Genomic DNA, 23,153 nt, shown 5'->3' on the forward strand with positions numbered 1-23,153 from the left:
TGCCACAATTGCTTAAATGCTTCTAGTCTAATCTTGTCATCATGTTCTATTTGGGAGTGTAATGTATGGGTTTGTAGTATGTTTTTAGATTGCCTGGTTCCTGGAACTTTGTAATTAGGCTTTCCTATGATAATAAGTGTCTATCTTCAAAAATCTGCCAATTCAGAATTTTCAGCATTTCCAACCTGTGACCAATCATGTTGCCCTTCTCTGCATATGTTCAATATCCCCTGTTAGTACTCTTGGGTATGGATCCTACACACTTAAGCGATATTTTAGGATGGGTTGTACACAATGTACTTTGTAAACTGCCTGCATTTTCCCAGCACCCTGCCAATGAACTGAAGTCCACCATTTTCAGCTATTGTACTAAGGCGACAAAAGTCATAGGATAGCGAGATACACATATACAGATGGCGGTATTATCGTGTACACAAGGTATGATGGGCAGTGGGTTGGTGGAGCAGTCATTTGTACTCAGGTGATTTATTTTAAAAGGTTTCCGAGGCGACTATGGCCACATGACAGGATTTAACAGGCTTTGAACATGGAATGGTAGTTAGTCTGGCCTCAGCAGCCAAAAACAGCAGTCATGTGTGTTACAGTTGCAATTGCGTGAATGTGCATGCATGTGTTTTTTACTTCAGAACAAGGCTTTTTGGCCAAAAGATTACTTGTTTGGCAGTGTTTTCGTGTGTCTGTCTGCGACTGAACATTTTCACTATATGGTGAGATCAATCTATCCTTTTCATTATATTGTTTTGAATGGTAGTTGGACTTGGACACATGGGGCATTCCATTTTGGAAACCATTAGAGAATTCAATATTCTGAGATCTACAGTGTCAAGAGTCTGATGAGAATACCAAATTTCAGGCATTACCACTCACCACGGGTAACGCTGTGGTCAGTGGCCTTCGTTTCATAATCAAATGCAGCAGCGTTTGAGCATAGTTGTCACTGCTAAACACAAGCAACACTGCATGCAATAATACAGAAATCACTGTGGGACATACGCTGAACATATCTGTTAGGACAGTGCTGTGAAATTTGATGTTAATGGGCTATGACAGCAGACTGATGCGAGGGCCTTTCCTAACAGCACGCTAATGCCAGCAGTGCTTCTCCTGAACTTGTGGCCGTATCAGTTGGATCCTAGACAACTGGAAAACCATGGCCTGGTCCAGATTTCAGTTGGTAACAGCTGACGATATGGTTCAAGTGTGGTGCAGAGCCCACAAGGCCATGGACCCAAGTTGTCAACAAGGCACTGTGCAAGCTGCTGGTGGCTCCACAATGGTGTGGGCTGTGCTTACACTGAATGGACTGGATCCTCTTGTCCAACTGAACTGATCATTGACTGCAAATGGTTATGTTCAACTACTTGGAGACCATTTGCAGCCATTTATGGACTTCAATTTTTATGGATGAAAATGTGTCATGTCACTGGGCCACAATTGTTCATGATTGATTTGAATAACATTCTGGACAATTAAAGTGAATGATTTGGTCACCCAGACTGTCCGACATGAATCCCAGTGAACATTTATGGGATATAATCGAGAGGTCAGTTCATGCACAAAATCTTACAATGACAACACTTTTGCAATTATGGACAGCTGTAGAGGCAGCATGACTCGTTATTTCTGCAGGGGCCTTCCAAAAAATTGTTGAGTCTATGCTACATCGAGCTGCTGCACTGCACAGGGCAAAAGGAGACCTGACACAATGTTAGGAGATATTCCATGACTTTTGTCGCCTCAGTGTAGTGAGCATATGTTATTTTCCATTTCACATCCTCACAAATTTTTACACCTAGGTTACACCAACTGCAAATCACTTATATGAAGTGAACAATTTTATATTCCTGAACATCTGAAGCAAATCCCCAGTTTTTGAACAACCTTTAAATTGTATAAATATTTAACATGACATTTGTGCAGTTTTTTTATCAGTAGTACATCACTGTAGGTAACTGCATCATCTATGAAAAACCTGAGGTTACCATTAATATTATCTCCTGAGTGATACATACATAACATGAAAGCGTGGGTCACAATACATTTTGCTGGTGGCACACTTGAAGTACTTCTGTTGATGGCTCTCCATCCTAGATGTATCCTCACCACCAAGAAATACTTAGTCTAGTCACAAATTTAGTTTGCTACTCCTTATGGGCTTACATTTGTTAAAATGCTGGTGTGATACTGAGACAGGTGCTTTTTGTAAATCAAAAAATAGGGTATCCACCAAATTGTCTTGTTTCATGGCTATTGGGATGTCGTGTGAAAAGCATGAGGTGAGTTCTACATGTCCTGAGTTCTAGAAATCCACATTAGTTGGTATGGAGGACGTCATTCTGTTCAAAGAAGCTAATTAAACTTTTTTAAGAGTTTAAGTTAAGTAAATGGATGATAGCCACTTGATCTGTTCTGTTTTAGCGACTGGATTATCTTTGACAGTCCTGTTGTATAAAACGACAATGAAGAATCAAAAAAATTTTGTCCTGCTCAAAAAGAATAATTAGTTTCTCTACTTTAATGTTATATACTGTTTTTCTTTCTATAAATATTAATGTGTGCAATATACCGTTTATTCTATTCCAACAATGGTTATGGACCCAGGTATGCTAGCAAAAAATAGCAAACTGCATTAGTGTCAATTAGCCAATGTAAAACTCATATAGTGGCAAAGATGAAATATTAGCCAATACCAAAAGAGTATTTTTCTGCTAAGCATTTTGACAACATAGATTTATGCCAAGATGTGTTCATGAGTTTCATGGGAAATATAATGTGTTCTTTTAACAACATGATTTGTGAAATATACAGAGGTAACAGAGAACAGACACAGCAGTGAGAAACCGAGTGGAGTGCATTATGCCTACTGGGTTGTACTAAATGAAAATGAATCTAACAGATTCTGATTTGTGTCTATAACTGAGTATGGTGAGACTGATTCTGGTGAAGATGCATCAGTTGCCAATAAAAAGGCAAATATATCATGTCAAGGTAAGGTCCAGAAAAAATGCAATGAACAGAAAATGCACAATGTAGTTTGGCAAATCCAAAAACAGTGTAGAAAGATCTTCAAAAATTATTTGCCCCAAATGATAGCAAATTCTGCAGTGATGCAAATAAGATTGAAATAAAATTTGCTGTAAAAGAAGAATTGTGAATCTATGAAGCATTACCTAGGACTGATAAACAAAATTGTAGAAGATCTCATGAACATTAGTGATGAAATTGAAGATGGAGATCTAGCAACAATTGTTCTACATGGAATTCCAGATGAATGAGATGCAGTAATTACAGCTTTGAGTGATTTGTCAGATTATGATTAGAAGCACACTACTATTAAAAGACATCCACTCACTGAAGATATAGATGTCACGAATGTAATGAAGTTAAACATTCTGCAATGTCCTTTAAAGCTAATACCAGTAACCAAAGATACAAAAATGTTATTTACACAACAACAGGTCAAAGAATAGGAATAAACAAAGAAAGAAGCAACACAATAAGGTAATTTTACTTTTTACAACAGTCACAAAGTCGATCACCTATCCAGAAACTGCCCTGAAATGGAAGAATTTAAATGAGAGCAAAAGAAGTAACAAGGTGGTGTCAGTAAGAGGGCTTCCTGTGACAAAGTTACTTTGATTAGTGACAACTGCACAGTGTATTCCAGGACAACTTATCTCACGTTTCCAAATGGAAAATTATTTCCTAGCTGTTGATAAAAATATTTTATTTGAAAACATAACTTTAGCTGACGGCAGAAAAAGAGAAGCCAAGGGTAAAGGTACAATAAGGGAGAAGATAATTAAAAATTAGAAGATAATTAAAAATTAGAAGATAATTAAAAATTAAGGTTTGACTACAGTATTTGTAGATAAAAATACACTACTTGTTCCTGAGATCGACCACGCAATCTTATCAATGAATCAGCTCACTGAAAATGACAGAAAGGTCATTTCTGATAAGAAGGTTTGCAAAATCTATGATGAATTTGGAAGACTACTCAGTAATACTCAATAGGAAGGTTGTTTTATCATATCCAGTTTTGTTTTAGGAATCCTTGACTGTTCCAGTTCCAAGTAGACTGCAGATGATTTTACCATCTCATTTTAGGATGCCCAACATTTATTTTTTCTTGAGGTGTATGTTTGTACACTAATTTAGGTATTCATTCATCTGACATTCACTTAATGTGTCCACGTCTTTTCCTTCTGTATTCCTCTATTTTCTGACCTGTGCCTATGGTGACCAGTTCATTCTTAATTCCACTAATCTTTATGCACTCTACGAGTTTGTAACCAGCTAGTGGTCTTAGGAGTCTCAAACTGCAAAGCTGTGTGTAGATGATAGAAGATCAATAAAATACTGAGAAATAATAAATTTAACACAAAATCCCTAGACTTGTAGCACGTCAAATTGTACACATCAGTAAGAGTACAGTCAACAACATGATAAGACAGGAAGTCGCCCTGAGATTAAACTGCAAAAAAGGCAAAATACTGTGATGATGGTGGGTAAATTGACACACAGATCCTTTCCAAAAACTGTACCACACAATTCAAAGGAATGAAAAGCCATATTAGAACTTGTTCGTAGTGATCTCATGGGACCTACTGATGTTCCAAGGTTGGGAGGCAATGGATATTTAATACCATCATGGATGATGCAAGGAGATACAAAAAGCAGTAAATACTTGAATACTTAAAGAGAATCTGCACTGATGATGGCCTAGAATTCTATTCAAGCACATGGTTGCAGTTCTCTGAATATGAAGGTCTTCAGCAGGAAGTAACTATGACTTGTACATGCCAGCAACATGTTGTAGCTGAATGCCTGAATAGAACATTAACAGATATGGGTAAGTTCACAGTTGCTAGGGAGCAACTTTCCATGAGTATTTTAAGCTGAACTGATGTTCACTGTGGCATACATAAGTAATCATATTACAAACAGCCACAACAATGAAAAGTAACCTTATGAAGCGCAGACAGGTAGAAAGCCTAGTGTATGACATATACGTGTGATAGGATGCAAAGTTTTAATTCACATAACCAAAGATGTCATACAGATTTATCAACAAGGGGAGAAAAATGCTTTATTATTGGATAGTATTTTGATAGCTATAGATACAGAATCTGAATGCCAGAAATGAAACAGGTTGTGGAATCTAGGAACTATATTCAAAGAATTTTTGAACGACTAATGCTCAACTGAAAATAGAGAACAGAATGAGTTTATTAAATTGTACAATGAAGGAGCAAGACCTAATTATAAGATCCAAAACAAATCAATATGCTTGATGTACCATATGGATTTGCCACTGGGTGGGCAGTAGTGGCATACCAGATTACCTCAAAGAGGCTGGGTACAGGGCTGGCTTTGCAGATCCATACATAAGCAGGGCTGCTTTAAAACCTTATGAAACTGGAGTATACAAGCTTTGTACACTCTCCAGGACCCATCATTAGTATTTGTAGTGTCTTACAGTCCTTGATTTTAAGCCAGTTTACTATCAAACACAAGGCTCCAGAACCTCATTGATGCCATCACAACCAAAACAACATCCATAAACTTATTTCCTTCACTATGGACTCTGCTGCAATTACTCATGAAACAAACAAACTGAAACAAACTCTACATATCTCTTTGGATAGAAGATAGTATTCTCAAAAACAGCTTTATACAGACCTGCAGCCTCATCTTGCTTGCTGACAGTAACATTTTTCATTCCCTCAGATAAACGGTCAACAGATACTGGATTCTGGCAGAAGTTGATAAGGGATTTTATCATATGGCTCATGAAGTCCTTTGTAGGGTCCGGTTTCGTCCGCACATACACAAATTCTTGATTTGCTGGTATAGCAAAAAGTGAATTGGTGCTGGAATTACAATTACCACTTAATAGATATATAATGCTGCTGAAAATTCACAGTAGATCTTAACATGAGAGGTGTTGGCTAATTTAATGCTGTGGACTAATTCTAAGATATGAATAACATCTGCCATTAGTAATGACTCACAAACATAGTCAAACTAAGTTAATTATTGTCAACTACTACCGTCAGGTAACAATAATCTGTAGGTGGTTAACAAAGTTTTCTTTTGATAGAAACTGTATATTTTTCTTTTTGGGAAGAGTTAAAACAAATAAATATTGTACACAACTCTATTCCAACTAAAGAATGGTCATAAAAATTCCATGTTAACAATGAAATAATGTGATAAGATTTTAAGTGAACTTCAAAACAGAACTATTATAAACTACACACCTCCTACATCAGATCTTGGACACCAAATATTTCCCACATTTATAGATATATCTATGCTGCAAAAGCAATCATCTAGTTTATGAGAGTCTTTGACTTGTAAAATCCAGAGTCTTGATTTCTGCTTTCTATTTAGAGCACCAGAATGTAAGCACACACCATTGAATTAGAAATACGAGGATTGTAACTTTAATAGTGGCAACTCTAAGCTGGTCGTAGATTGTGTTCCAAAAATGAACAGCACAGAGACAGAAGTGATGACACTTTCTGCAGGACCTGACCATCATTTTGCAGGACAGTGCTCAAGCATGTCCAGTGCAAGCTGTTACTGATCTGTTTGACTGATGGGGCTGCTTAAGTGCTATACCACCTACTGCACTTCCCTGACTTAAGCCCTTGTGAGTTCAGCTCTATTTCTAAACTGAAGGAAACACTTCACGGCATTTGCTTCAGAACTACTACAAATTCACCAGGCAATACACCGCGCCACTTGAACTGTCAACACAACTGGGACTGCTAAGAGTATCTTACAACTTCCACTTCGCTGGCAATGGGTTATACACAAAGCTGCAGACTACTTTGAAGGTCAGTAAAACTCTGAAACATGTATCTATTTTGTACAAGCTGTAAATAAATAGTTGCCACTATTAAAGTTCCAACCCTCTTATTAACCATTTCTTCCTTCTTCTTGTTGAGTTCTGTTAATAACTACCACATATTCTATCAGTTTCACAATGATGTATCAAATGAATGACTCTCCTTTCATTTTTGAAAATTATCTTTGTTCCCTGATGTTGATACTAAAATTAGCATTTCAGTATAATATTATTTTTGGTGATGGGCTTTCTAAAAATGTTTGTCATGTTAGACTGTCTACAGGAGAGGTAGTAAACCTAATGTCTGTGGACACTCATGAGGATCTGTATGGTGTTTGCAATTACACCTAGAAATGACAACACATTGTTCTTAAGCACGTATTTACTGACAAATTTATGAACAAATATATTAACATGTTTGATTTCTACTTAGATCTGCTAATTGTTAGTGCTGCTTGTAATGCTCAACGAAGGGGAGTTTTCAAACATTCTAGTCAGTATTTGGAGGGTTTTGTTTGTATACCAGTTCTTCCAATAGTACTCTCCAGATAAAATGTTGGAGTATGAAACAAAAGCTGTGTTGGGTTTTTTGTCCTAAGGGTTGCAGCTAACCCTGTGAGATACGGATTCTGAGAGGAAAACTCTCTGTATGATGGAGTTCTGTAATTTCGATAGGCCTGGGACTGGATACAACCTCATAGGTTCACCCCAGTTTGTTGGAATGGACATACGCATGCATTTTTTGGAAATCAATAGATTTTCTGCAAGAGGGAAGGGAAGGTCAGTTGGCTGGTTTAAGAGCTTTAAAAGGCAAGATGGTGAGAAAACCAAAATTCATACATTTTTACCAGTTTTGAAAGTGAGTTGTAATCATGGAGATGTTTGACTGTTTTCTGAAGCACCAGCCAAGGGCTTGTGGTTTAGCAATTTTGTAATTGGCTGATGTAAAGTACAATTAGTATTTCAAATAAAATAATCCATGATCAATATACAAAAGCATTTCCTTTTTTAACAGCTGCTAACTCATTCTCCTTGTCCCCTTCAACCAGGAATTAGAGTACAGAGGTTATATTGGCAGAGCTTGCAAATGGAACCATGTTATCAGTTTAAAAAGTACAGCAAAAGTGCTGTGGACAAATTTTATCCTTGGGCAGTGCTAATGATCACTGCTGCTGAGACCTGGAACCAATGTAAAAAGTGTCATAATGCTGAGATGTTGCAAATAAGGATACATAATGTAATCCATTTGATAATCATGAATACAAACATGAACTTTGACAATATCAGAATTTAACACACCATAATTTGGAATTAGGTTACGAAATGTGCTAAAGCACTTCAAAAACCTTTGCTTGCTGAAATTAATAGTGGACTGTACTGGACATCACACTCCTTTTAGACATCTGGTGAAAATGTTGTCATTTTATAAATGCAATGTGACTGTGGTGCTAACAAAAGGGGGAAAAATGGCTGTGTATTGTAGTGTCACAAACTCAGCTATAACATGCTTTTTCCGCAGCAGCCAACCAAATGTACGTACTATGAGTTTTAACAAGAGTTATTAAGTTTTAAAATAGTCATATGTTTCTTTTGTAACAACAACAAATCATGTTGTTTCTTTTTCATCACCAGGACAATATATCATTCCTCCAAAGACTGAGCTGTGTTGAGTGCCTGCTCACGAGCTACAAATGTGCCAAAAACCATTGCTGTTTGAGGAAGCATGTGAATATTATCTTCAGAAATTGTACTTGTTATAAAAACTTGAATCATTAGTTTCCAATGATAAGGTTATACATACTTTATTGTTCTTGAAGGTAGAGAAGTTATGCAGTTATTACTGTGATCAAGATGAGTTACAATCAGACTTACTTCAAGGATAATATAAAGTATACGTTGACCATAACTTGGCGATACTTACATCTGTGCAGTTAGAGGATATCTGAGAGAAACAGACAGATTCTCCAACATTACTAAGGATATTTGCAAGTGAGGAAAGAATTTTATTATTGTAAGAAGAACTCCAGAATTTCCTCTCCAACCTCAACTCCTTTGATTCCATCAGATTCACCTGGTCCTACTCCAAATCCCATGCCACTGTCCTTGATGTTGACCTTCACCTGTCCAATGGCCAGCTTCACATGTCCGTCCACATCAAACCCACCAACAAGCAACAGTACCTCCATTACGACAGCTGCCACCCATTCCACATCAAACGGTCCCTTCCCTACAGCCTAGGTCTTCGTGGCAAACGAATCTGCTCCAGTCCGGAATCCCTGAAGCATTACACCAACAACCTGACAACAGCTTTCGCATCCTGCAACTACCCTCCCGACCTGGTACAGAAGCAAATAACCAGAGCCTCCCACAGAAGAACCACAAAAGTGCCCCACTTGTGACAGGATACTTTCCGGGACTGGATCACATTCTGAATGTGGCTCTCCAGCAGGGATACGACTTCCTCAAATCCTGCCCTGAAATGAGATCCATCCTTCACGAAATCCTCCCCACTCCACCGAGAGTGTCTTTCCGCCATCCACCTAACCTTCGTAACCTCTTAGTTCATCCCTATGAAATCCCCAAACCACCTTCCCTACCCTCTGGCTCCTACCCTTGTAATCGCCCCCGGTGTAAAACCTGTCCCATGCACCCTCCCACCACCACCTACTCCAGTCCTGTAACCCGGAAGGTGTACACAATCAAAGGCAGAGCCACGTGTGAAAGCACCCACGTGATCTACCAACTGACCTGCCTACACTGTGATGCATTCTATGTGGGAATGACCAGCAACAAACTGTCCATTCGCATGAATGGACACAGGCAGACAGTGTTTGTTGGTAATGAGGATCACCCTGTGGCTAAACATGCCTTGGTGCACGGCCAGCACATCTTGGCGCAGTGTTACACCGTCCGGGTTATCTGGATACTTCCCACCAACACCAACCTATCCGAACTCCGGAGATGGGAACTTGCTCTTCAATATATCCTCTCTTCTCGTTATCCACCAGGCCTCAATCTCCGCTAATTTCAAGTTGCCGCCACTCATACCTCACCTGTCGTTCAACAACATCTTTGCCTCTGCACTTCTGCCTCGACTGACATCTCTGCCCAAACTCTTTGTCTTTAAATATGTCTGCTTGTGTCTGTATATGTGTGGATGGATATGTGTGTGTGTGCGAGTGTATACCCGTCCTTTTTTCCCCCTAAGGTAAGTCTTTCCGCTCCCGGGACTGGAATGACTCCTTACCCTCTCCCTTAAAACCCACATCCTTTCGTCTTTCCCTCTCCTTCCCTCTTTCCTGATGAGGTAACAGTTTGTTGCGAAAGCTTGAATTTTGTGTGTATGTTTGTGTTCATTTGTGTGTCTGTCGACCTGCCAGCACTTTCATTTGGTAAGTCACATCATCTTTGTTTTTAGGTATATTTTTCCTACGTGGAATGTTTCCTTCTATTATAACCATACACACACACACACACACACACACACACACACACACACACACACATTCTTCACCAATCTGAGGCACATATTTGGGTTAACTGACTGTAGCATATGTTGAAGAATATATTGTGTAAATTGAAGGTGGAGAGGCAGGGAGAAAGGAAAAGAAAGGAAAGGAAAGGAACTACTGATGTCAGATACATCAGGACTTTATGCAGAATCAGAAGTGATGAGTGGAAATGTGTGCCGGACCAGGATTCGAACCCGGGACCTCCCACTCACTAGGCAGTTGTGTTAACCACTGCGTCACCTGGACATGGTGTGTATCTCAATTGCGTGGACTATCTGGGTACGCCTTCCAGCCTTAATTGTGCATCTGCACTGAAGGTGGTGGATTCCTTGTTCATTGATGCAAATCAATTATATGAATGTGTGATGTCTGTTCTTTCAGACATGTCTCCCGTCTCCACCTTCAATTTACACAACATGTATCACAGCTGTGGATTCTGCAAGGTGTCTGTTCTTTTGGACATGACCAAAAGAAAAGACACCACACATCCATACAATTTAAGAACTTAATCAATGGCAAAAGAACAGACACCAAGAATTTAAGCAACAGCATCATCCCTGCTTTTCTCCTACTAGCTTTGCAGTAGCCACCAGAAATATCGCGGGAGGCACACATCGGCACGGCGCGTCACGGACGGTAGTTGCCGCAAGTAGAGTCCCGTCCACCAGTGGGCACACGAGAATTCGGATGCGACCTCTGCCGGCGTAACAACAACAACAACTCAGGCAGCACGGGCCGTGCCCAGTCAGTCAACATCGGGCCTGCCTAGGACTCAGTCCCGGTCTATGCTAAGTGAAGTGCTACGTAAACGTGAACCGTGTTACTACACAATTGGTGACGAGTAGGGTCGTTCTTTCGCGTGTTGCGTCGTTGTTCCGGTTTCGCAGCTTATCCGCGGCATGGAGGATTTAGTGCAGGTTTTGGTTGAGCAGCAGATGGAGCTCATTGCCACCATGAAGCAGGTGCTTCCGGCGTTGCTCTTGTAATGGAACTGACAAATAGACGTCATTTTATTTCATTATTCATTTCATTATTTATTTCATTATATACTAAAGTCGTATTAAAAAAAAAGGTTTCACTTAAGATAATACTAAATTAGGTGTTGCGATCGATATTGGAATAGTATTGTATTGTATTGTATGTTCTTTGTACTTTATGACTGTGATCTTTGGTCGACAACGGTTTTTCGGTCACTTGTGTGTTAGCCGCGGTTGAGTGTGGTTGTGCATATAGTTCTTGCAATAAATGTGTTTGATACAAAGAAACCGTGGAATTCTGCATCATTTTTCGATAGTCCAGTAATAATTAAAAAACCCGCACCTTTTTCTTGGACCCAAGGCAGCCAAGGAATCATCGCCTAGACAACAAGAAGCCACAAGGACAACGCAGACACAGCAGCATCAACAAAGGAGACATCATGGCCAGCTCTACTAAATTACTTTACAGCCATTAGCCACACCGTAACGGTGTCCTTATGGAGTTAACTTTCCCTGAAAGTAGAGACGGTTCGTGACAACTGGGGGCTCGTCCGGGATCAAGACATTGATATGTACTGGATTGACGAAATCTGTTTTGCAGAAGTCTAATGACCACGTGGTACGAAGAAGTGCTATACATGGAAGTAAAGGGAGACGAAACGAAACAGTAAAGTGGACTAACCACGTGAGTGAGGACCCAGACTGAAAAGATAAGTACATTTGTTTAGTGCTGTTTATTCCTTTTATTGTTTTGTGTGTGAAATTTCACGAAAATGACCATTGTGAAAGAGGAAAGTGGTGCTGAATCCGAACAGGATTGTGAAAATTTGTTAGTGTTTGGGGTCGTAGACATGCCGGTAAAAACGGAAGATGAGTCAGTCAAAGAAGCGGATCAGAGTCTTAATTCATCAAAACGTGAGACGTCGGACATTAAATCACTATTACAAATGATGGAACAATCGTTAGCTTTAAATCAGACTGTTGCAGCCCGCTTACAAGCTAATGAAGAACAATTGCAAAGCATGAATCAGACGGTCGCGGACAGTTTTCGGGTTATAAATCAGAAAGTGTCGCGCCTAGAGGGAGCTATGAACAAAAAATTTGATAATGTCTTACTTTGGGGTAATAAACTTCGCAACGATATTTTAAAGATAGACAAGAAACTTAGCAAGGCAGAAACAAAGATTTTGGCGGTAGAATCTAAAGTGGGAGAAGTAAAATCTAGTCTGAGTAACAAAATTCAGTCTGTAAAAAATGAACTGGTCACAGACAGAGAGAAAAATGCAAAATGTTTTGTTAATGTTAATAATCAAATAGATACAGTTTGTGTAAATGTAAGAGCTATGGCAGTAGATCTTGAAAGTAGAGTAGATTCTAAACTAAATGTTGTGAATGATAAAGTGGAAACAGTCAGTAACACAGTAAAACTCCATGAGATTGAAACTAAGACAGACGTTAGTGAATTAAAAAGTACAGTATCAGAGTTAAACCAAAAGTTTGAAATATTTAGCAATGATGTAGCTAACAAAAATTTTTCTATGAACACATGTACCTTAGTATCCAATATTCCAGTTAAAAACTTTTCTAATGAGTGTAGTTTGCATCCTGTTGACTTTCTGCAGAGTTGTAGAGACAATTTTTTGCCCAATATGAGTGAAAGTGTCAAAATTAAGTTTGTTAAAAAATTTTTGGAGGGAGAATCTTTGTCATGGGCCAATCAAAATTTTTCTATGGACATGTCTTATACAGAATTTGAAATTGAGTTCTTAAAACGGTTCTGGTCTGAAACTGAACAAGCCAGGATAAAGAGTGAGTTCCTGAATGGGCCAAATTATAGAGAAACACAGGGGACTATGAAACAGTTTTGTAAGAATCAACTGAAGAAACTTGTACATTTGAGCAAACCCTTCGATGAGCTCACACAGATAGATGCTTTAAAGAGAAGGTTGCCAGCAGATGTGCAATGGGACCTAGCGTATGGACCAGATGACAACATTGAACAATTTCTAAACTATGTGGATAAACTTGACAGGATTATAGACAAAGTGGGGAAACCAAAAAACTATTTCAATCATGCACAAAGAGGTGGGGATCATAGTTGGGGAAACACTAGTTTTAACAGGAGGGAAAACAGTAGGCCCAACAACCATAGTTTTCATCATAGGGAACAAAATAGTCAGAATATTAATAATAATTTCCATTCAAGGGAAAACTATAATTTCCATTCAAGAGGACAATCTGGGAACAATTGGAACAGAAGTAATTACAGGGATTCTGAAAACAGGAATTGGCGTGAACATAGTGACACCAGGAGTCAAAATGCTATGGGAAGTCATGAAGTAAAAAACTAGCATGCGCTCCATTGTCGGTCCAAAAGGTAGGGGCGAAAAGCATAGATAATAGATGGACCAATAACAGTGACTACGTTGCACCAAGAGATACGTCTCAAGTAATGAGTAGTTATCTTAGGAACGTGTACTACCCTCTAAACACAGTACCCGTTAAGGATGAACACATTGGTTGTAATAAAGAGCCAGAGAAAATAATTGACTTAGTTGAATTTTATGAATGGGCAGAGGCTTGTAGTTTCTCAGAGGACCAGCAGATTAATGATTTAAATGATTTAGGAATTGATGCACTGATGAGGAAACCAAGTGAGCAAATTGTTGACACTGATTTAACGAGCAAAGAATCAAAAACACTTGGGTGTGAAAGCAACGTTTTAAGTTTTCAGAAGAGAGAGGTTGATGATTGTAGTATTTGGGAAAATGAAGATTCAATGATACATGATGATGGTGAAAAATATTTTGTTTGCTTGAAAGAGGAAATGGAGGCATTGGGTGTTGTGGGAGATACTGGTATGCATGTTGTAGATGTACCCAAGGATGTTATTAACAGTTTAAGTGGTGTTAATGCCAGTGTCACAACCAATAGGCTCTGTAATCCAACATCTTATGAAGGAACCTGGGCAGTTGATAAAGATTCCCTGAACAGTAAAACTGACTGTGCAAGTAGGCTACCATTTGCAATGAACAAAGGTGAATTATTTCTTTATAATATGTGGCTAAATAGTGATGCAATTAAAAATGATAGCAATTTTAGAAAAATGATTCTTAATATGTCTCAAATTTTATATCCTGATTGGTGGAAAAACACTAAACAGATTATTGTTGAGCAACTGAAGGATAAATACCTTAGTGGTGAACAATGTTATATGGATGAAAATATTTGGATTGAGGAAATTATAAATGCAAGTGACAGTGCTAATGATGTGTGTGTTAATGTAATGACCGTAGATCATAAAGGTGACAGGAATATAGGTACTTGTAAGTCAGAAAGTCATTGTTTCAGTGAAATTCAAAATGATTTATTGTATGAATACGTTCAGCCTGAAAAAGGTGGTGACATAGGTAGTCCGTTCATTAGAGCAAAAGTTGGTACCTGGGAAGGCAAGTGCCTTATAGACACAGGGAGTCAGGTGTCAGGAATATCTGAAGTTCTAAGCAAAAAGCTGAAGTGCGAGAAAGATTACATTGAAATGCCAGTCATTGGGGTGAAAATAAGAGGGGCTACAGGAAAACACAGTAAAACTGTGAAAAGACAAACTTTGTTATCTTTTACAATTGAGGGAGTCACATTTACACATGGATGCCTAATTATACCAGGCCTCGGTGAGGACTGTATTCTCGGGATGTCATGGATTCGGAGTGTAGATGCAAGATTTGACTGGGGAGGACAAAAAGTTATAATAACAACACCAAATGGGGGGTGTATCTCCACCAAATTTGTCAGATCAAATACAGTTTTGTGTAATGATAAATTTAACACTATAAATCTTGTAAAGGAGAAAAGATATGTTGACAAACACAAAACGGAGCTAGATTTAAGTGAAGTAGATTTCAACACTCTGGTAAACACTAAGATTTCAGAAGCTAGCGGCCTAAATGATGAGCAAAAACAGGAACTAGAGTCTTTGTTATGGGAATACAGTGATGTCTTTAGCAATATTCCAGGGAAAGTTAGGGGTTACGAATGTACTTTGCTAGTAAGACCACATGACCCATTTTTCATAAAACCGTATGGTGTGCCCATAGCAAAACGTACAGCAGTTGAGAAAGAATTACATAAGATGGAAGCGTGTGGCATTATTGAAAGGAGTATCAGTGCTTATAATAACCCACTGGTAGTTGTGTCAAAAAGGGATGGCGGAGTGAGAATAGTTCTTGACTCAAGGCCTTTAAACAAGATCTTATACAGAGAAACAGACCACCCTGAAAACATTGATGAGCTGTTGCACAAGTTCAAGGACATAAAATTAATGTCAAGTCTAGACTTAACCTCAGGCTTCCACCAAGTACCCCTGGCACCCAAATCTAGGAAATACACTGCGTTTCTTTACAATGGCCGTTGCTATCAGTATTGTGTAGTCCCATTTGGCTTGAACTCATCAGTAGCAGAATTCATTAGAGCTTTAGACCATGTGCTTGGGCAGGAACTTGTGTCCAAATTAGTGATTTATGTAGATGACATTTTAGTAACGGGACAAGATTGGAATGAGCATGTTGGGCTTTTAAGACAGGCTTGTGAGAAACTTAGAAGAGGGGGAATGACACTAAGACTAGAAAAGTGCAAATTTGCAGTACCTGAATTAAAATTTTTGGGACATGTCATAACAGAAAAAGGAATTTTGGCTGATCCAGACAAAATTAAAGCTATTGCAGAGTTTCCTATACCCCGTAACAAAAAACAACTGAAATCATTTTATGGGCTATGTGGTTTCTACAGAAAATTTGTAAGTAAACAAAGCTTAAACACACCCTGTCTAAGTAACTTGTTAAAGAAGGACACTGTTTGGATATGGAGTAAAGATTGTCAAGAGGCTTTCGACATAATAAAAAAGGAACTGAATAACCAGAACCTGTTACACAGACCAGATTTCAATTTACCTTTCTGTTTACATACTGACAGCAGTGATTATGGTCTAGGTGCTGAATTATTTCAAGTAAAAGAAATCAATGGGGAGACAGTTCATGCTACAATTGCATTTGCAAGCAGAATGTCACTGAAGCATGAAAAGAACTATACAGTAACAGAAAAAGAGCTATTAGCCATACAGTGGTCATTTTCAAAATTCAGGAACTATTTACTTGGACATAAGGTAATAGTGTACTCTGATCATAAAGCCTTAAGCTATATACAGGAATGCAAGCTCTATCATGATAGGCTTACAAGATGGGCATTGTATTTACAACAATTCAACTTTGAAATTAAGTATATTAAAGGCACTGACAACATAGTTGCGGATGCTCTATCAAGGCTACCAGTAGGAGGGGAAACAGAAATTTTTGATCAGAATGAAGAAAAACAGTTTAAAATGAGGTATATTAAAGGGGTCACAGATGAAAAAGTTGTTAGATCATTGTGTGATAGAATCAGGAGGAACCAGAACCGTGATGCAAATTGGAAATTAGTAAAGAGCTGTTTAGGGAAAAAGAACTATGAAAAATTAGATAAGTACTATAAGGTGTTTAAAGGTACTCTGTTTAGGAGAACTGACGAAGACTCGGACAATTGGAAACTATGCTGGCCTGAGGAGGAAGCTGAGAGGTTAATTAGATATACTCATGAGAGCTATGGTCATTGTGGCATACAGAAGTGTATGCAGAAATTACAAGAAAACGTATACTTCTACAATATGGCCAAGAAAGTTAGAAAAGAATTGTCAACTTGTGATAAGTGCCAACAAGTCAAAGTAAGTAACAGAAAATGTCAAGGTGAAATGCAAAACATTATTCCTGCACAACCTCTAGACTTAGTCGCTGTTGATTTCTATGGGCCACTTCCAAGGAGTAGGAGTGGGCACTGCTACATTTTTGTCATGGTGGATGTATTTTCTAAACTAATCAAGTTGTATCCCGTCAGAAAAGCCACAGGTAAAGAGATAGTTACAAAAGTTGAAAAAGACTATTTCTTAAATGTTGGGAAACCAAAAGCAATCTTGTCAGATAACGGTTCTCAGTTTTTGTCAAAAGTTTGGAAAGCCTTTGTAGATAAATCAGGAATCAAACATGTTCAAATATCTGTATATAATCCATCGTCAAACCCAGCTGAGAGGTATATGCGCGAGATTGGTCATTTATGTCGTACATATTGCAGTCATAAACATCCTACATGGTACGACCACGTACGAGACTTTGAAGATGTTATGAACAGCTTGCAGCACACTTCCACAGGATTTTCACCTTATGAAATTATGTTTCATCTAAAACCAGACAACATTATAACTGAACTCGTAGAATTTCCACCATGCACAATGATGACTATGCATGAACGTGAAACCATAGTCAAAGAAACAATGATAAAACAGGGGGAAATTAGAAAAAGACGACATGATGGCAAGATCAAAGCAACCAAGTTTAAAGTAGGAGATTATGTTTTAGTAAAATCACATGAGAAATCAAAAGTTCTAACTTCTGAAATAAAGAAATTCTTTGATATATACATGGGTCCATTCGAGATTGTAGAGAATCCACACCCAAATGCATACCGGTTGGTGTATCCTAAATCCAGGAAAGTTCTCGGACTAAGGAATATTGTTTCATTGAAATTGTATAAACAAAAGGGGTAAGACTATTCTGAGAAAGTTAAAAGGTGACTCAACAAAAGTTTTTAACTTGAAATTTTATCTATAAAAAATTGTCTGATTTTGATATAGTTTCGTGCCCTTGAAAATGTTTATTATTTGTTTAATATGTATTCACTGTATGAAGTGGTTGCAATGAATTTTCTGTGTAATATGCTAGCCATGTTAGTTTTTGATATTTCTGTATGTTTATGCAATTTGATTGATGTTTGATAATTTGTGTAATTTTAGTTTGTGTAACTCTCACACCACACTTGTTGAGACGTCATTTAAAATGCGAAGTTTTTTAAATGTTTTACTCTTAAAGGCAGAATCCTAATTACTACACACCTAAGTGCTTGAAATGTCCAACTCTACAAGGAGACAATCATTTTCAGTAAACTACATGAATTACTGTATATTTCTCTCTCAACCACTGCAAATGCATAATATTTTTTAATTTTGATAGATACATACCATTCCAAAACTTTCATTCATGATTCTACCTTTGCATTTTTACTGTGAAAATGAACCCCTGTAACAAGCTGCCTGTAACTTTACTTTTGAAAAGCAATTTATTTTTTTACCCTTGGAGTAATGTCTTTGCGACAAGATATTTTACACCCAATATGTTAATGCATTTGTATTACATGTTTATTGAATTTATTATGATTTGAAGAATCTTTTTTTTTTTTTTTGGACCAGTTCATATCTGTGTGGTATTACTCAGACACATACTGTAAACTTCTCCCACTAGATAAACATTACCAGAAGATTAACTATGTATCCTAACCATGTACTTACATATAAACATTATGTAACCAAAAGGTGATCTCTGTATGTGATTTTTAGATAACATGGCATTATAGTCAATGAAGCGATACTGACAGCTAAGCTTTGGAAACAGACGCACTGCAGGACAAGCAGAAATCAGACCTTTTAACGGAAGTCACCTATGTGCAGATGGACAATGTGGGACAGACTGTGAGTAATGTGAAAAGTGGGCAACAAAAGAAATTAAAACAAGCCAGCAGTTAAAAGTTACAGTCTTTCAATGGTTTCATGTGAAGTACTAAAACATTATGGACTCTTCTAAGTGAAAATTGTGAATCTTCTTTCGTATTTCATTTGCTCTAAGGTTAAAAAATTGTAGGTTTTCCTTTACTAAGTATAACAATTTCAGTGTTAGCATAACTCAAAGGAAACAGTCCTATTAAAAATTTTAATGTATTTAAAAACATAATCTTGGCAGTTCCATTATTCTGTTGTCAGAATTTTGTTCGCATTGTCATACTTACAAAATTCTTGGGGGGGCTATTGTAATGGAACTGACAAATAGACGTCATTTTATTTCATTATTCATTTCATTATTTATTTCATTATATACTAAAGTCGTATTAAAAAAAAAGGTTTCACTTAAGATATTGGAATAGTATTGTATTGTATTGTATGTTCTTTGTACTTTATGACTGTGATCTTTGGTCGACAACGGTTTTTCGGTCACTTGTGTGTTAGCCGCGGTTGAGTGTGGTTGTGCATATAGTTCTTGCAATAAATGTGTTTGATACAAAGAAACCGTGGAATTCTGCATCATTTTTCGATAGTCCAGTAATAATTAAAAAACCCGCACCTTTTTCTTGGACCCAAGGCAGCCAAGGAATCATCGCCTAGACAACAAGAAGCCACAAGGACAACACAGACACAGCAGCATCAACAAAGGAGACATCATGGCCAGCTCTACTAAATTACTTTACAGCCATTAGCCACACCGTAACGGTGTCCTTATGGAGTTAACTTTCCCTGAAAGTAGAGACGGTTCGTGACACTCTCCACGCCGTCTGCTCCAGCGCCGTTCCCTCCTCCCTTTCCCCCGTATGACGAGACGGCGGAGGATTGGGACGCGTATGAACATCGCCTTCGGCAGCATTTCCAGGTGTTTCATGTTGCCAATGCGGAGGTATGTCGTGCTCTTTTCTTGTCTTGGATATCTCCCTCGCTGTATCAAGTTTTGCGGCAGCTAGCGCCGTTGCAGGAACCCACGTCCTTGTCTTTTGACGCATTGTGTTCCTTACTGTTTTCATATTATCACTGCCGCACGCATGTTGTGGCGGCTAGGGTCGAGTTCTATCAATGCAAGAAACAGCCCCATCAGTCTTACCGGGCGTGGGCCGCAACCCTGCACTGTCTTAGTCGCAAGTGTCATTTTGTCACGGAGCAGTCGCGAGAGTCGTATGCCCACGTTATGGTGCGCGACGTCATTGTTCGTTCGGCCCCTGATAGGGAGGTCCAGCAACGGGCCCTGCAGTTAGAAGACCGTTCCCTCGAGGAAGTCCTGTCCATTGCTCAATCGTATGAAGTCTCTCATGCCGCCGGTCAACAGTTGGAAGCGTGGTGCAACGTCGCGGCGGTTCAGGGCGGCGCGGCCGCGTCCACTGCATCCGGGGTGGACGACGTGCGAGCCATACAATCCGGCCGTTACGGCCGCTCCCGCACGGCGCGTAAACAGAGTTCCGGCCGCCGGGCCCTGTTACCGTCCTGTGCGACGTGCTATATACATCACGATCGGTCGGAGTGCCCCCAGCGTTGGGCCGTTTGTCGCAAATGTAATAAAAAAGGACACATTGCTAAAGTTTGCCGCTCAGCCTCGAAAGAATTGAAGGAAGCAGTTACAGAGGACATGGACGTTGACATTCAGGAAGTTTCATTGGGCCAGGCTCCCGACGCATCGGCCCACAAACTCTTTATCGAGGTGTCGGTCTGGTCGCGCCGATTACAACTGCAAGTAGATACGGGCGCGGCGGTTTCTTTGTTGAATGCACAAACTTACTCTGACCTTGGGTCGTCCCCGTTGGCGCCAGTTTACCGGTGTCTACGCGGTTATGGTCAACAGTTCATTGCCCTACTGGGTCAATTCACTACCGATGTAACTTACAAATCAGTCACTCGGCATATTACTTTTATTGTTGTCAGTGATGCGAGCTCCGCTAACCTTTTTGGCTTGGATGCCTTTCAAGCTTTCGGGTTTTCTATCACTGACACCATACAGTTGGTCTCCGAAGACATTCCCTATCAATCATTAGAATCTTTGATCTCTGACTTTCCGGATATCTTTGAGGAGGGCCTGGGGCGTGTTTCAGACTTTGAAGTTCACTTAACGTTGAAGGCGTCGGCTCGCCCGCGTTTTCTACGCACGAGGCAGATCCCCTTGGCTCTCCGCCCTCAGGTAAAAGAAGAGCTCGACCGGCTGACAGCCCTAGGGGTCGTTCTTCCCATTTCTTCTAGTGAGTGGGCTTCGCCCCTCGTTATTGTCAGGAAACCCTCGGGAAAATTACGTCTTTGTGGCGATTTCAAGGCCACCATTAATTCCCAATTGGTGGTGGACACCTATCCTTTGCCTCGTGCTGATGAATTGTTCTCCGCCGCGGTAGGAGGCCAACATTTTTCGAAAATCGATCTTTCGGAGGCTTATCATCAGATACCTCTTGATGAGGACTCCCAACGGCTGGCGGTTGTCAACACCCCGTTTGGGCTTTACCAATACCAGCGGTTGGCCTTCGGAATCTCCAGTGCCCCGGCGATATTCCAGCGTTATCTTGAGCATGTCGCGTCAACAATCCCTCATTGTATTAATTACCTGGACTACATAATTGTCACGCGCCGCAGCACGAAGGAACACTTGCACAACCTTCGCACCCTCTTTCTCAAATTCAGGTCCGTGGGCTTGTGTTGCAACCTGCGTAAGTCAAACTTCTTCCAACCGTCCATTGAGTATGTGGGCTACACAATCTCTCGGCACGGCGTCCAGCCACTAGGAAGTTTGGTCCAAGGTATCGTCGACCTTCCGCGGCCCGCTTTGCTGAAGGAGTTACAAGCTTTTTTAGGCAAGATTGCATATTACCACCGGTTCATTCCCAGGGCTTCCACCATCGTCCGCCCCCTGTACTGCCTTCTGCGCAAGGGTGTTCCTTTCGATTGGTCGCCTGCATGCGAGCGAGCGTTCACCTCCTTGAAAGGCCTCCTCATGTCAGCGCCGTGTTTGGCTACTTTTGACCCCCATAAGCCGTTGGTCTTGGCTACAGATGCTTCGCAGTATGGGGTACGGGCGGTCCTGGCCCATCGCAACTCCGATGGTTCCGAGCAGCCACTGGCGTTTGCGTCTAAAACTCTTAGTCCCGCACAGGCCCATTACTCCCAGGTGGAAAAAGAGGCTTTGGCCATTGTCTATGCTGTTACCAAGTTTCACCCTTTCTTGTATGGCACGAAGTTTCAGTTAATCACTGACCGTAAGCCATTAGTATCGTTATTTGGCCCCGCCTCTCAGATTCCAGATAGGGCAGCCCACAGACTACAGCGCTGGGCCTTGTTCCTCTCTAAGTACCATTATGACATTCATTTTCGCCCTACTGGACAGCATGCCAACGCAGACGCTCTTTCCCGTCTTCCGGTGGGCCCGGATCCTAAGTTCGATCGAGAGGAGATTATGTGTTTTCATTTGGATGTGGCGTCCCGCCAAGTGGTTGATGGCTTCCCGATCACTAGTTCTAGAGTCGCCAGGGAAACGGCAGCTGACCTGGTTCTCCGGCAAGTGGTTCACCTCATTCAGCAGGGGTGGTCATCCCGACCTCCAGGCCGGGCCTCGGACCCTCTTCGTAATTATTTTGTTCTACGAGACTGCCTCTCCGTCTTGGAAGGAGTTCTCCTTCTGGCTACCGATGATACAGCTCCTCGCGTGGTTGTTCCTGCCAGTTTACGACGGGAGGTCCTCAAGTTATTACATGCGGGGCACTGGGGTGTTTCCCGTACTAAAACCTTGGCTCGCCGACATGTGTACTGGCCCGGTATTGACAGAGAAATTGAGCACTTGGTGGCCGCCTGTTCCCAGTGTGCGAGCCAACAGGCATCTCCCAGGTCAGCGTTCTCTTCCTGGCCGCCTGCAACCCACGCATGGGAACGTGTTCACATCGATTCTGTGGACCCGTTTCTCAATGGCTTTTGGTTCATTGTCATTGATGTTTATTCCCGATTTCCATATGTGGTTCGCTGCTCCTCAACCACTTCAGAGGTTGTAATCCAGGCACTAGCAAAAATCTTTTCTGTGGAAGATCTGCCAGTCACCCTGGTCTCAGACAATGGACCTCAGTTTATGTCGCAGACCTTCCAGG

At 40.2% G+C, this 23,153-nt stretch overlaps 1 protein-coding gene across 3 annotated transcripts in view; it reads right to left on the reverse strand.

The window, feature by feature from the left end:
- Window positions 1-23,153, reverse strand: part of LOC126162764 (nonsense-mediated mRNA decay factor SMG8) — a 101,666-nt gene that overhangs the window by 50,382 nt on the left and 28,131 nt on the right. For all 3 annotated transcript variants that reach the window (XM_049919455.1, XM_049919454.1, XM_049919456.1), the window contains exon 6: window positions 5,707-5,897. In XM_049919455.1, coding sequence (XP_049775412.1) covers window positions 5,707-5,897 — 191 coding nt within the window. The remainder of the gene's footprint in view (window positions 1-5,706; window positions 5,898-23,153) is intronic.

This window comes from Schistocerca cancellata, chromosome 2 (genome assembly GCF_023864275.1).
Source record: "Schistocerca cancellata isolate TAMUIC-IGC-003103 chromosome 2, iqSchCanc2.1, whole genome shotgun sequence".
In the NCBI taxonomy this organism is placed as follows: domain Eukaryota; kingdom Metazoa; phylum Arthropoda; class Insecta; order Orthoptera; family Acrididae; genus Schistocerca; species Schistocerca cancellata.